The sequence below is a fragment of the Schistocerca nitens genome, chromosome 7, assembly GCF_023898315.1.
Source record: "Schistocerca nitens isolate TAMUIC-IGC-003100 chromosome 7, iqSchNite1.1, whole genome shotgun sequence".
Lineage (NCBI taxonomy): Eukaryota > Metazoa > Arthropoda > Insecta > Orthoptera > Acrididae > Schistocerca > Schistocerca nitens.
Window position 1 is genome coordinate 240883899 of NC_064620.1, and position 14268 is coordinate 240898166.

The window sequence follows — 14268 nt, forward strand, 5'->3', positions numbered from 1 at the left end:
TTAAAAGACTATGGGACAAATTGGCAAAAAGTAGAAGGGAATTAACAAAAAGTCACGCAAAGCTAAATCTTTCGATCCAACAACGCTATTAGAGGAATTACACATGGGGAGCACAATGAACTTTTACAAACATTTTCCACAGTTTAAACCAGGTGGGGAAGAACATCCAATGTACTTCCTGTGAGTGTTTTCCAGGCCATTACCACAAAAGTGTTTTGAGTTACTTATTAGGAGATGCTGCTGAGTGGAGAAACACTCGGAGGAGTTTACCTCATAGGATGATTTTCAGGAGAAATTCAAGTGTAAATATTGGTCTAAAACAATACAAGAGAAAGTGACACTACAATTAATAGACCAGGAACACTTAAACACTTCATGGGGTAGTTTCAAAAAGTATATAAAATGGCATCTAACAAGATCTAAGTATTGAGATAACCCAATAGATGAAGTATATCTAGCAAAGATACTGGTAAGATGTTTATATACTATGTAACAAAGGTAATTTTATGTAGACTTTGGTCTACCATGAATGAATTGCTGTCCATTATTGACAATATAGCTACAATGAATAATGAGCACAAAAATCCCAGTCACAAGCCTATGTGCCAGGAAGGAGGTAAATTTAACCCTGAATACCAGAAAAGACAAGAGGTTAATTGTTTTCAGGTAAATAAAAGTCATTAGTAAATCTAAACAATAATGACGGGGAGTATGAAGCACTGATAAACAAACATTTATAAATAGAGGCCTAAAGAAAGGTGCTAGAATAATGCAGCTTTTTTCAACAAACAAAAAAACAATAGTAACCGAAAATGATTGGCATCCTGGTCAAGGGGTCATGATTCAGAATGTGTCCAACTAAGTGTAGGCCCAAAAGAAAAAAAGTTGGTTGCCTTTCATGAGGTGACACCACTGCAAAACTGGCTACTTGCTGAAGAAGACAAAGAAACAGGTATCGAGTTTACCAAACCAATAGCTTCAGTAATGATTGAGAATCAGGAAGTGAGTGTGTACATAGATTCTGTTGTGTGCAAGTCTCTGTTAGAATTATTAAAACATAAGAGTATCCAATACTGCCAGTTACTGGGCTATACGTAGTAGGAATAACTGGAAGCAAAGCAAGACAAATTAGGAATGAAGTGTGGTTACCGATACCATTAAACAGTTTTACATTTATGCTTAGTAGTGCCTAATGTAAATTTGCAGTTGTTACTAGGGATTGTTTGGCTGATAGGATTTAGAGTGAAACTGAATTTTCCAGCACAGATATTAACAATTACTTATCAAATTCAAATGGCTCCAAGCACTATGGGACTAACATCTGAGGTCATCAGTCCCCTAGACTTAGAACTACTTAAACCTAACTAACCTAAGGACATCACACACATCCATGCCCAAGGCAGGACGAACCTGCGACCGCAGCAGCAGCAGCGCGGTTCCGGACGGAAGCGCCTAGAACCGCTCGGCCACATCGGTCGGCATTTACTTATCAAGACCAAGTATTTGTAGTACCATTTAGTGGGAATATTACTAGTAATACCAAAACATACAATCTATGCCTTGCAGAATGAGCACTGTGATGGATTTAGAGAACACTTTGGATATGCAAAGTATGCTGCAAAAACTAATTAGGACAAAAGCTTATGAATCTGATCTGTTGACTGAGTTGCAGAAAAATGATCTATACCATATACTGTTCAAATGTAGTAAAGTTTTCGAAGATAAAACTGGAGTACTTGATGACTATGTATGTAGTTTTAAGAACAAAGATGAATCTTGTCTTTTCTGTAAACCCTATCTGGTACCATTAAGCTTACAGCCAGCCATACAAGAGGAGATTAATAAAATTTTAGAAGGAGAAATAATGGAAAGGAGTTCTAGTGTAGTAGTGTGTAAAGAGATGTCTAGTATTGGATGTATGTACTCTAAATAAGCACATAGAACCTGGAAGAGATTGACCAGTCAGTATACATGAAATATTGATGATGTTTGAGCACACAAATTATTTTAGCTTGATGGATTTCTGCTTTTTTTGTATGAGGGTAAGTCACACCAATTCAGAGTGTTACCCTTTGGATTAAAAATCTCAGTGTCAATATTCATATAAGAGCCTTGGATGCTGTTCTGGGTAAGGACTTATTGAAAGAACTAATAATCTAGGTAGATGACATACTCCTAGTATCCAGGAGTTGGGAAAAACAATGTGATTTACTGGTTAGAATAATAGAAATGTTTTACATTAAAAGAATCACTTTATGATTATGAAAGTCAATTTTAGGGAGACAAGAACTTAAGTTTCTTGGTCATGTGGTAGGCACAGGGTAAGAGCCATAAAAGAATGTCCAGAACCTAAGAGTATGAAACAATTGAAAGCATTTTTGGGACTAGTAGCCAAAACATCACCACACAAGCTAAATACATCTGTCATCAGCCATTAATAAACACTCCATAACTATATGGTGAATAGAAACCTATCCTTTTCATAAAACTGTCTTCATCTCATCCTGGATTTTCTGTCGTTACATTTACATAGATCCAAAAAAATATACTAACAAGACAAAGGATCTGACCAAATCTTCATTTAGATAACATTTCTCCAAAACTGAGCCACACATATGGTACTGTCATTAGCAAGAAATAAATCTTGTTCTTAGCTAAAAATGGACTCATATGACTGACTCTTTGTTATTGACCCACTCATGTTTGCTGACCTCTGATGCAAAGCCTCATGACTTAAGCAATGACTTAGCCCTGATGTCACCAGTCCTTATTCAGTTACGGGATCTCCAAACACCCCAGTTCTCACTGTAACCAGCTGAAATATGTTCACGTGGCTCCATCCAGTCTTGGTGCTTAGATTTCCAAAATGAAAGTATTGTCTTATCTGGGGATACTTCGAAATGCTTTGAAGTCTGGAGCAAACATTTTCTTGATTTCAGTAAAGGTAGACGGCAAAACAGTGAACGATCTTCAACATTTTCTTTTCAAGTTTCAGCCATTCTTCATCAGCAGTAAATTATCGGTGAATTCTTGGAAGTGCAACGGCAGCAAGACAATTTCCCAACAGAGGTGGGTTTTAGGCATCCAGTGATTAAGCTGCAAGTTTTGTTCGAGGCAGTATCCACAGTCGCGGGGTGGATTGGCCTATACCACACACGAGATGCACGTTTTGCAGCAGAATAACACGGAGCAGAAGCTGTACTTCGAAGACTCGTGGTTTCGCAGCCCAATTTGTATCTCTTAGCTTCCTCAGGATATGTCTGGCACTGACTTTAAGCTCGATGTTGGAGCAATGCACTCTAAAAGTAAGGGAGCAACCCAGCACTGGGGAGCATAGAGGAACCACACAGTGTGCAGCCGCAGTATGCCAATCGTGCAGTTCAACCAGTACGAACAGATTGTGATGATGGTGCCCCCAACAATGGTAGAAAGTGCACTTATCCACCAGATGATTCTTCCAATTTGCATGCATCTTTTGGAAATACAGTAAAACTTCCCTTAATGGACACTTCCCAATAGTGGACTCCTTGCAATAGGAGACATTTTAAAATACTCTTGCCAAATAACATTAGCCCTTACTGAAAAACTCTTCTGAATAGCGGGCATTCTCAGTAACAGACATGGACACTGAAACATTTCTCCCAAGAACGATTAAAACTTCCTAATATTTGACAACAGCAGGAAAACAACGGCTGTCGTAAGTTAACGCAACAATCTAAATCACGCACGCCTCCATACGGCGCAGTGCCGATGCCGTCAATGAGAACAGTTGCAGCTGTTGTTGCTAGCAGCTCTGATGCTGCTGTGGACTGCTTTGATGATGCCACTGCTGCTACATCGATTTCATGTGCAGACTTTTCATATCCGCCGACACACTGCTCGGCCGTTCAATCCACGCCTCTGGTGGTGAGTCAGCCACCGAGTGCCACAGAAGGCTTGTGTGAAGGTGCTCATTTAAACTTTGTTTCGCCAGTGAGAAGTGCTCTTCAGTGGCTCTGTGTCTGGGGGGCCTAAAGTGCACACTGTTGCTGCTTTTGTGTGAGAGTGTTTATGTACTGTAGTGCTAAGATGACACAAAAATGGAAATGGTTAACACTGAATGAAAAGGTTGAGATAATCAGTGTCTAAGGAAAGGGAAAGCTTAGTGTTAGAGATATGGCCACAAGATTTGATGTTGGAAAAACACAGATCAGTGATGTTTTTAGAGACAAATATGGAATTCTGAAATCATGGACTGGAAATGATAACCTTACCAGCAAACGTGCTTTTCCTAATACACCAGGCTTAAAAGTTGACAATCTGACTTTTGAATGGTTCTGCTGTTTTTCAGCAATAACTTGCCAGTTACAGGAACCCTGATCTGCGAGAAAGCACTCGCAATCACCGAGGAGTTGGGGGTTAACAATTTTAAAGCATCTGTAGGTTGGCTCCATCCCTTTTCTGTGTGTGGTGAATCCAGTTCAGTGTTGAAAGCATAGTGTCAGACTGGCAAAAAAGGTGACCAGGAATTTGTGAGGGTTGTGAAGAAAGAAATATTTTTAACTGTGATGAGATTGATCTTTTCTTCAGAACTCTTCCCAGAAAAACAATGGCCCTGCAAAGCAAAAAACTGCCCAGAAGGCAAAATTCCAAAAGAACGACTCACTGCTCTACTGCGTGTTAATATGATAGACGAATCTGAAAATCCTTTAAATACTGCTAAGGCTGTGAAGCCTAGACATTTTAAGGGTCTCGATTTGAGTAGACTGAACGTGGAAGGGTCTGCTAGTGAACGACCTCCAATGACGAGAGCAATGACTGACTGGTTGTTGGCATTTGATACACCAATGGAAAGACAAAGGAGGAAACTGATTTTGTTTATAGATAATGCCACTTCCCACTGTGATACTGCATTAAAAAATGTGAATGTATTCTTTTTGCCACCAAATTCAACTTCACATTGCCAACCACTCGATCAGAAGATTATTCAAAATTTCAAAGTGTTTTAAAAGTAAAAAGTGTTGAGACATATTTGGTCTCGAATGGACATGAACTTGGAAAGTTTATTTGTGTACTGGATGCAATTCTGTGGATTTCCTTAGCCTTAAAACAAGTAATTGCACAACAATAAGCAACTGCTTCACGAAGGCAGAGAGTGCTTTTAATGACTGTGCTTTGGGATTTGACAACGGTGTCAAAGAAAACAATCTCAAGGAACATAGGCATAAACTTCAACTTTAGTAGAGGAATTTGGTGGATCTTAGGGATACGCCATTATCAATGATGCACTGTCCACAGAAAGTACATCAACTAGCATAAGTGAAGTTGTACAAGAGCTGCATCAAGAAGAGTGTGGTAACAATGTTGAGAATGGAAAAAAAAAATGAAGATGATGAAAGTAATGTGTAACTGAACCAGACTTTACGCCACTTTCAAGTAAGAAGGCAGCTGAAGAGGTAAAACATTTAAAACACTAGTTTTCAGTGATAAGTGATGAAGAGGGACTCAGTTTAATTTTAGCAGTTGACAAACAAACTGAGAACACATTTTAAATGACTCTCTGGTTAAAAAAGAAATGTTATTATTTCAAACCAATCTTCCATGCACATGAAAGAAATTTTAATGCTGTATTATTGTATTTGTTAATGTAGTATTGTACTTAAATAAAGGTAAATTTTCACTACTTGTAAGTAGTACAGCACTACTCTGCCTACAGTACACTGAATGTACTGTGTTGTATACTGTATTTTTATACTTTCCTGAATAGAGGACACTTCAATTTCTGGAGAACTATATGGAATCCAGTGCTTGAGCGCATAGTGGGAAAACACAATGACTGAATTTAAAAAGTTGGACTGCTCAATTACTTAGGAAAAAGCACTTTGGCAATTCACATTTCCTACTACTTCTCCTTATACACTGGCAATGACAGTGATGAGTAGGGAGGAAGGTTTCCCCAAGATGTTGAGGAAATGGAAGACAGATATACCACACCACGTGAGACTTCTTAATGCTTCATGATTATTGCTAGATTTTATGCAGATATCACACACACAGTTGTCACACGAGAAGGCCTGAAACATTTTTGAGGCGAAACAGTCAACGAGGAACAAAAACCTGAAAAAGTATGAATACATTTTCAGACTTATTCAATACTTACAATCACTGTATATGTTCAATTTTTTTCAGGAAATTATATGCCATTTAGTACAATAAAGAAACAAATATTTGCTCAACTTCTTATGAATGATTAATGAATAAAACTTATGTGGTAGAGAAAAACTGTAGTTTTACTTTAAATCAGCACAATAAAACTGTGTCAGAAGCACTTGAAAATTTAAAAAAACACTTTTTAATGCAGCAACTTTTGCAGACCTGTATATTTAACCATCTAGGATCTACTAAAAACTGTCTGTACTTACTCTGAAAAAAGATTTGCTTCCTCAGTTGTGTTAAACAGCTGCTGTTTACCTTCTATTGCTGGCTTATTATCTACAGAAAATGTTGATATTTATCAAAGAATGCCAGTTATTTTTTGTAAGAATAGATGATTGTTTGCAGTGAGCATTGTTACTTGCCATACAATTAATAGGAATCTTCATACAATAATTTCATACCCATATACAGAACATAAAAACCTAGATAAGGATGCAACACCTACATGAAAATTATTTTTCTGTTTACATTGTGGTTGTGTAGACATCAATTCAATTGGAACTTTTTAAAATTATTAACAAAAAATATCATTATGAAGTAAATATGCGGGGGAGTGAGTGTAAGGATTCTACAAACTTCAATGAGATCTCTGCTAGACCTGCAATTACATACTTTATATGTTTATAGAACTGAAACTATCAGGTTATCCCAATTTTAGTACCTCACACCACATTAATTCCGACTTCATGACATATATGCTTTTCTTTGTTTTCTTATAAAATGATAGCATAACGATTACTGCAAATGATGTAACTACCTATAGCAGCCCTAAAACCACTGGCATTTTGACGCCAAAATGCTTAATTAGGCATGGTTGTATTGGATGTGGCAGCCCACTGATGACCTCTGACCTCTGAACTGACTTACCTAACCAGTTACAGGCATACCCAACATTTAAGATGGGCTCTGAACCACAGTGCAACTTGATGTAAGTAAATTTCCAAACTGCTCCTTCATGCTTCAAGAGGAGGAACAATAGCTGTTATGAGCATGAGTGAAACAATCAATGCAGTATGGAACCTGCAGCGCTGGCCGGAGTGGCCGAGCAGTTCTAGGAGCTACAGTCTAGAACCGCGCGACCACTACGGTCGCAGGTTCGAATCCTGCCTCGGGCATGGATGAGTGTGATGTCCTTAGGTTAGTTAGGTTTAAGTAGTTCTAAGTTCTAGGGGACTGATGACCTCAGCAGTTAAGTCCCATAGTGCTCAGAGCCATTTGAACCATTTTTATGAACCTGCAGCAAGGGATGTAAACGAATGTACTACACAACAAGACAAAACTGAAACTTTTAATTTGTGACACTGTTTATCAAGGTACACTATACACTAAGAGCAATATAAGGCAACAAAATAAGAAGCAACGAATTTGTAGTTAATTCTGGATGAAAAGTTCCTTATACGTCTTATTCCTTCAACAAAATGGATGACAGTATTTTGTCTGACATCTTGAATATTCGCGAATCCGGCCAGACGTTCGCGTACGATATTTCAACAGCGTGCCTCGCTGTCTTCTTCAGGTGTTACCTGAGACTGATCATTTGGTCGATCAAGTCCAGTATTTATGCCTGGAAGGACCTAATCGGTCCGCACTGAGTCGAGTGTTCCGTCTGTAGTCCGCACCTGCCAGACTCTGTTTCGATGGACCCCTCCAGTTGCGGATGTTCCGACTGCCATCCGCGCCCGTTTTGCCCATCCTCAACGGTTGTGGTCATCATCTGAGGTGTGTCTGACCCGATCTGAGATGTTGGGTACTCTGTCTCATGACTGTTACTATGATTTACACTTCTGTTTCGTGCTGGGCACTCCACAATCGGTCCGTGCTGCATCGTGTGTTCCGTCTGCGGTCCACGCCCATCAGACACTGCTACATTGGCCCTCTCTGGTCGCCTGCGTTCCGACCGCCGTCCGCACCCAGCCTGGCCGTCTTCTGAAGCCCAGTTTATGATCTGGGATGTGTCAAATCTGGTCTCTAATGTCTGACACCTTGTCTCATGCCTGTTCTCTCGGTCTCCACTTCTATTTCTTGTAGAATTCCGGAGTGTCCTGCACTGAGTTTTCACAAGCTCAAGCGCTGGGTTCCTGTCAGTGTTGATTTGGTATCCCGAGTGACGATTGATTAGATTGTCTGTGACCTTAATCTCAATGGCTTCTTTAATGACACTAACCCAAAATCTTGAGGTCTGTGTCACAGTCTTGGTGTCATTGTAATCCATTGAATGGCCAAGTTCCAGACAATGCTCTGCTGTGGTTGATTTGGTTGCCTGTCTGAGTCTCGTATTTCTCTGGTGTTCTTTACACCTGATGTCCACAGTTCTGGTGGCCTGGCCAATGTATGACATTCCACGCTGGCATGGTATGTTGTAAATACCTGGCTTGCGTAGCCCCAGGTCATCTTTTACATTCCCCAGCACAGCTCCAATTTTGGTGGGTGGGCAAAATATGCTCTTGATTTCATATTTCTGGAGAATCCTGCTGATTTTGTCAGAGAGAGGTCCAGCGTACGGCAGCTATGCCATCTTCTGGATCCTTTGGCTGATAGGCAAGTTGAAGTGCCTTCTGGATATCTCTAGAGGATTACCCATTTCTGTTGGACACTGATCGTAAGTGTTCTATTTCTGTGGCCAAACTATCAGGATCTGACAGAGTTTGTGCTCTGTGGACCTGTGTTTTTAACACTCCATTCTTCTGTTCGGGATGGTGGCAACTGCTGGCTTGTAGGTATAAGTCAGTGTGCGTAGGTTTGCAGTACACACTGTGTCCAAATGTGCCATCTACCTTTCCCTTCACTACAACAACCAAGAATGGAAGTAGTCCATCCTTCTCCATTTCCATTGTGTACTGAATGTTCAGATGGCAAGAGTTCAGATGTAGCAGGAATTCATCTAACTTCTCCCTACCATGGGGACACATGGGGACAGATGGCAAAGGTTTCATCCACATACCTAAAAAAGCACTTGGGTTGATATGTGGCTGAAGAGAGTGCCTCCTCTTCAAACTTTTCCATAAATAGGTTGGCCACCACTGGTGATAGAGGGCTGCCCATCGCCACCCCTTGTGTTTGTTTGTAAAATTGACCCCCATATAGGAAGTACGTCGAGGTCAGTACATGCCTGAATAGGTCAAGGAGAGCCCGATTGACTTCTCTCCAATAAGCTCAAGTGATCCTTCAGTGGTACCCGTGTGAAGAGAGACACCACATCGAAACTAACCATGATGTCTGTGTCAGTGATGTGTTGCTGGCTCAGCCATTGCAGGAAATCTTCTGAGTTCTGGATGTGATGTGCACATTTACCCACATGTGGTGTCAACATCTTCTTCAGGTATTTCACAGTAGGATAAGTTGCTGCGCCAATATTGCTGACAATAGGTCGCAGAGGAACCCCATCCTTGTCAACAGGCGACCTATAGTCAGCAATATTGGCACAGCAACTTATCCTACTGTGAAATACCTGAAGATGTTGACACCACATTTGGGTAAATGTGCACATCACATCCAGAACTCAGAAGATTTCCTGCAATGGCTGAGCCAGCAACACATCACTGACACAGACATCATGGTTAGTTTCGATGTGGTGTCTCTCTTCACACGGGTACCACTGAAGGATCACTTGAGCTTATTGGAGACAAGTCAATCGGGCTCTCCTTGACCTATTCAGGCATGTACTGACCTCGACGTACTTCCTATATGGGGGTCAATTTTACAAACAAACACATGGGGTGGCGATGGGCAGCCCTCTATCACCAGTGGTGGCCAACCTATTTATGGAAAAGTTTGAAGAGGAGGCACTCTCTTCAGCCACATATCAACCCAAGTGCTTTTTTAGGTATGTGGATGAAACCTTTGCCATCTGTCCCCATGTGTCCCCATGGTAGGGAGAAGTTAGATGAATTCCTGCTACATCTGAACTCTTGCCATCTGAACATTCAGTACACAATGGAAATGGAGAAGGATGGACTACTTCCATTCTTGGTTGTTGTAGTGAAGGGAAAGGTAGATGGCACATTTGGACACAGTGTGTACTGCAAACCTACGCACACTGACTTATACCTACAAGCCAGCAGTTGCCACCATCCCGAACAGAAGAATGGAGTGTTAAAAACACAGGTCCACAGAGCACAAACTCTGTCAGTTCCTGATAGTTTGGCCACAGAAATAGAACACTTACGATCAGTGTTCAGCAAAAATGGGTACTCCTCTAGAGATATCCAGAAGGCACTTCAACTTGTCTATCAGCCAAAGGATCCAGAAGAAGATACAGAAGGGCCAAAGAAGATGGCATACCTGCCATACGCCAGACCTCTCTCCGCCAAAATCAATAGGATTCTCCAGAAATATGAAATCAAGAGCATATTTTTCTCACCCACTAAAACTGGGGCTGTGCTGGGGAATGTAAAAGATGACCTGGGGCTACGCAAGCCAGGTATTTACAACATACCATGCCAGCGTGGAATGTCATACATTGGCCAGGCCACCAGAACTGTGGACATCAGGTGTAAAGAACACCAGAGAAATACGAGACTCAGACAGGCAACCAAATCAACCACAGCAGAGCATTGTCTGGAACTTGGCCATTCAATGGATTACAATGACACCAAGACTGTGACACAGACCTCAATATTTTGGGTTAGTGTCATTAAAGAAGCCATTGAGATTAAGGTCACAGACTATCTAATCAACCATGACTCGGGATACCAAATCAGCACTGCCTGGAATCCAGCACTTGAGCTTGTGAAAACTCAATGCAGGACACTCCAGAATTCTACAAGAAATAGATGTGGAGACCGAGAGAACAGCCATGAGACAAGTTGTCGGACATTAGAGACCAGATTTGATACATCCCAGAACATGAAGTCTACTTCAGAAGATGGCCAGGCTGGGTGCGGACGGCAGTCGGAACGCAGGCGACCAGAGGGGGCCAATGTAGCAGTGTCTGATGGGCGCGGACCGCAGACAGAACACATGATGCGGCGCGGACTGATTGTGGAGTGCCCAGCACAAAACAGAAGTGTAAACCATAGTAACAGTCAAGACAAAGAGTACCCAACATCTCAGATCGGGTCAGACACACCTCAGATGATGACCACAACCATTGAGGACGACCAAAACGGGCGCGGACGGCAGTCGGAACATCCGCGACTGGAGGGGTCCACTGAAGCCAAGTCTGGCAGGCGCGGACCACAGACATAGCACTCGACTCAGCCCGGATCGATTAGGGAACGCCCAGCTCCTTCCGGGCATAAATACTGGACTCGATCGACCCAAGGACCAGTCTCAGGTAGCACCTGAAGATGACAGCGAGGCACACTGTTGAAATATCGTGCGAGAACGATGCGAACATCCGCCTGGATTCCCGAATATCCAAGATGTCAACAGATCATTGGGAAAGCATGAAGAATTACATCAGTATTTTTGTCTGTTGCTGCAGTATCTGTATTAGAGTTGTTAAAAGAAATCAAGCACATACAAAACAGATAGTTAGTGAAAGTATCCTGGACACATTTCTATAGTTAATCAAATTCTTAGATTGTGTGTCTATTCAGATGTATGTGAGCTCAATTATCATGGTAAACAAAAGGAACACCCAAGGAAGTACCAACAAAAAAAGTGTGAATAAATTGAATATAACATGCTACAACTAACGTGCCACAAAGTACATTTTATATCACTTTACTCTTTTTTGAGAAAAAATTTAAATTTACGCAATACAGGGTGGTCCCGAATTCATGGTACAAACTTTAATGGTAGGTACAGGACATTGTAACAAGGATTTATTGTATAGGAATGTATAGTCGCAGGTGACGCGGTGAGGCGTAAACAGGGGAAAGAGAAATGGAGTGATCGGTTGGTGTCACTGCCGGTAGAGGGCAGTAGATGAACATGATGTATCGCAGTAGGGACAAGCGCCATTCACAATTGTGCTGCCGTAGACGATGGGTGACTTTACGTATGCAGAAAAAGCAGACATGCATTACATGTACGGCCGTGCAAATGGTAACGCCAGAGCTGCGTTACGAATGTATCGCGCGGAGTATCCTAATCGACGAATGCCGGATCATAGAATTTTTCAACGGTTACATCGTCAACTTTGTGAAACAGGTACGTTCGACGTCAACAGACATGACGCTGGTCGATTAAGAGCTGTACGCACTCCACGACTGGAAGAACGCATCTTGAACATAGTGGCTGATAGACCCGAGTCAAGCACAAGAACTGTTGCGCGTGACGTACATGTGAGTCATCAGACTGTATGCAGAGTGTTAAATGAAAATCGCTTACACCCCTTCCATTTTCAAAAAGTACAAGCATTGAATCCGGCAGATTATCCTCTTTGCGTGAACTTCTGCCAGTGGTTGTTGCAGCAATGTGCGTTGCAGCCGGATTTCGTAGGTCATGTGCTATTTACAGATGAAGCGACATTTTCACGCGAGGGTGTCTTTAATGCGCACAATTCCCATGTGTGGGCAACAGATAATCCACATGCAACGCGTCCACATGCGTATCAACAACGTTTCGGTATTAATGTGTGGGCTGGTATTGTGAACGACTTTTTGATTGGGCCATACTTACTACCCACGCGACTCTGTGGCGAAAGCTATCTTATTTTTCTGCAAGAAGTGTTACCAGAACTGCTGCAAGATGTTCCGCTCGCCATTCGTAACCGCATGTGGTTTCAGCACGATGGAGCGCCAGCACACTTCAGCACTGCTGTACGGAATTACCTGAATGCCACGTTTGGTGCTAGATGGATTGGGCGTGGTGGACCAGTCCCTTGGCCACCCCGATCTCCTGATTTCTCTTGCCTCGATTACTTTTTATGGGGACATCTTAAGAGCCTTGTTTATGAGACTCCAGTTGACTCAGATGAGGATCTCGTTGCTCGCATATCTGTAGCTGCTGCAGGTGTGCGTGAAATACCAGGCATCTTTGAACGTGTACGCCAATCGCTGCACCGACGCTGTCAAGCATGTATCGCTCATGGTGGACGCAATTTTGAACACTTACTGTAAACATGACACTTGTCAACAACGATTTCAATAAAATCTTTCGTTTTCCTTTCGGCCGTTATTTCCCCTGTTTACGCCTCACGCGTCACCTGGGACTATACATTCCTATACAATAAATCCTTGTTACAATGTCCTGCACCTACCATTAAAGTTTGTACCATGAATTCGGGACCACCCTGTATACATGATCTGTGGTAACAATTTTCATGGGAAAAAGGTCTACATCTACTAAGATGAAGTAAAAGCAGTAAGTTACCTGTGATTTTTTATTTTACTCCATGACAAACGAAGACACTGCCAGTCTGTACCACCAAGCTTTATATCTGCCTCCTCTTCCAGAATTAGTGACACAACAGGTTCTGTCTTGAAGACTGGGTACCTGTGCATGACACTTAATAACTATATGTCATCTCTTAGTATCAACTGGAAGCTTTATTTATAATGCTGATAGTAGGCAGTGAAAACCTCATAACCCCATTTTGTTAAATTTTATGGGTGAAGCAAAAATGGTTTCTTAAAAAATTGTATAAAGTAATATAGATAATGCTGCTACATATGTAACTATATAACAGGAGCCTAGTTACTTGCATATTAGAGAAATCAATGCACTTTTAAATCTCTTTTTGATAATGGAGTTAAGTGATTTGCACTGCCTCCCACTGATAAGCAGAATGCTATGGTCAACAACAATACTTACTTCTGTCACCAATTTCAAATTTAAGGAAAACGGCACACCACTCATATTACAGTACAACCACGAGTACACAACAGTGATGATAATCAACAGTTCTTGCGTTTTTTTAATTAATCAGTGTTCTCCCAAAAGTTAAAGAGACAGAAACACAGTAAGTGTGTTGGTAAACAGATGCAGTAAGTGATCCAAAAACGAAAGGAAGGCAGGGAAGATTAGAGTTAAACATAACATCACCAATGAGACAATTATACATGAAGCTCAAGCGGGGATAATGAAGAAAATCGTTGATGTTGATTTTTAAGTGAGCTATCCCAGGATTTACATGAAGCGAATTAGGGAAACCAAGGAAAACTTAAATTTGAATGGCTGGATGCA

General features: G+C 41.4%; 1 protein-coding gene across 1 annotated transcript in view; it reads right to left on the bottom strand.

The window, feature by feature from the left end:
* The window catches only part of LOC126195552 (uncharacterized), a 322158-nt gene that overhangs the window by 39997 nt on the left and 267893 nt on the right, over positions 1-14268 (bottom strand). The window contains exon 23 of the mRNA XM_049934175.1: positions 13456-13578. Coding sequence (XP_049790132.1) covers positions 13456-13578 — 123 coding nt within the window. The remainder of the gene's footprint in view (positions 1-13455; positions 13579-14268) is intronic.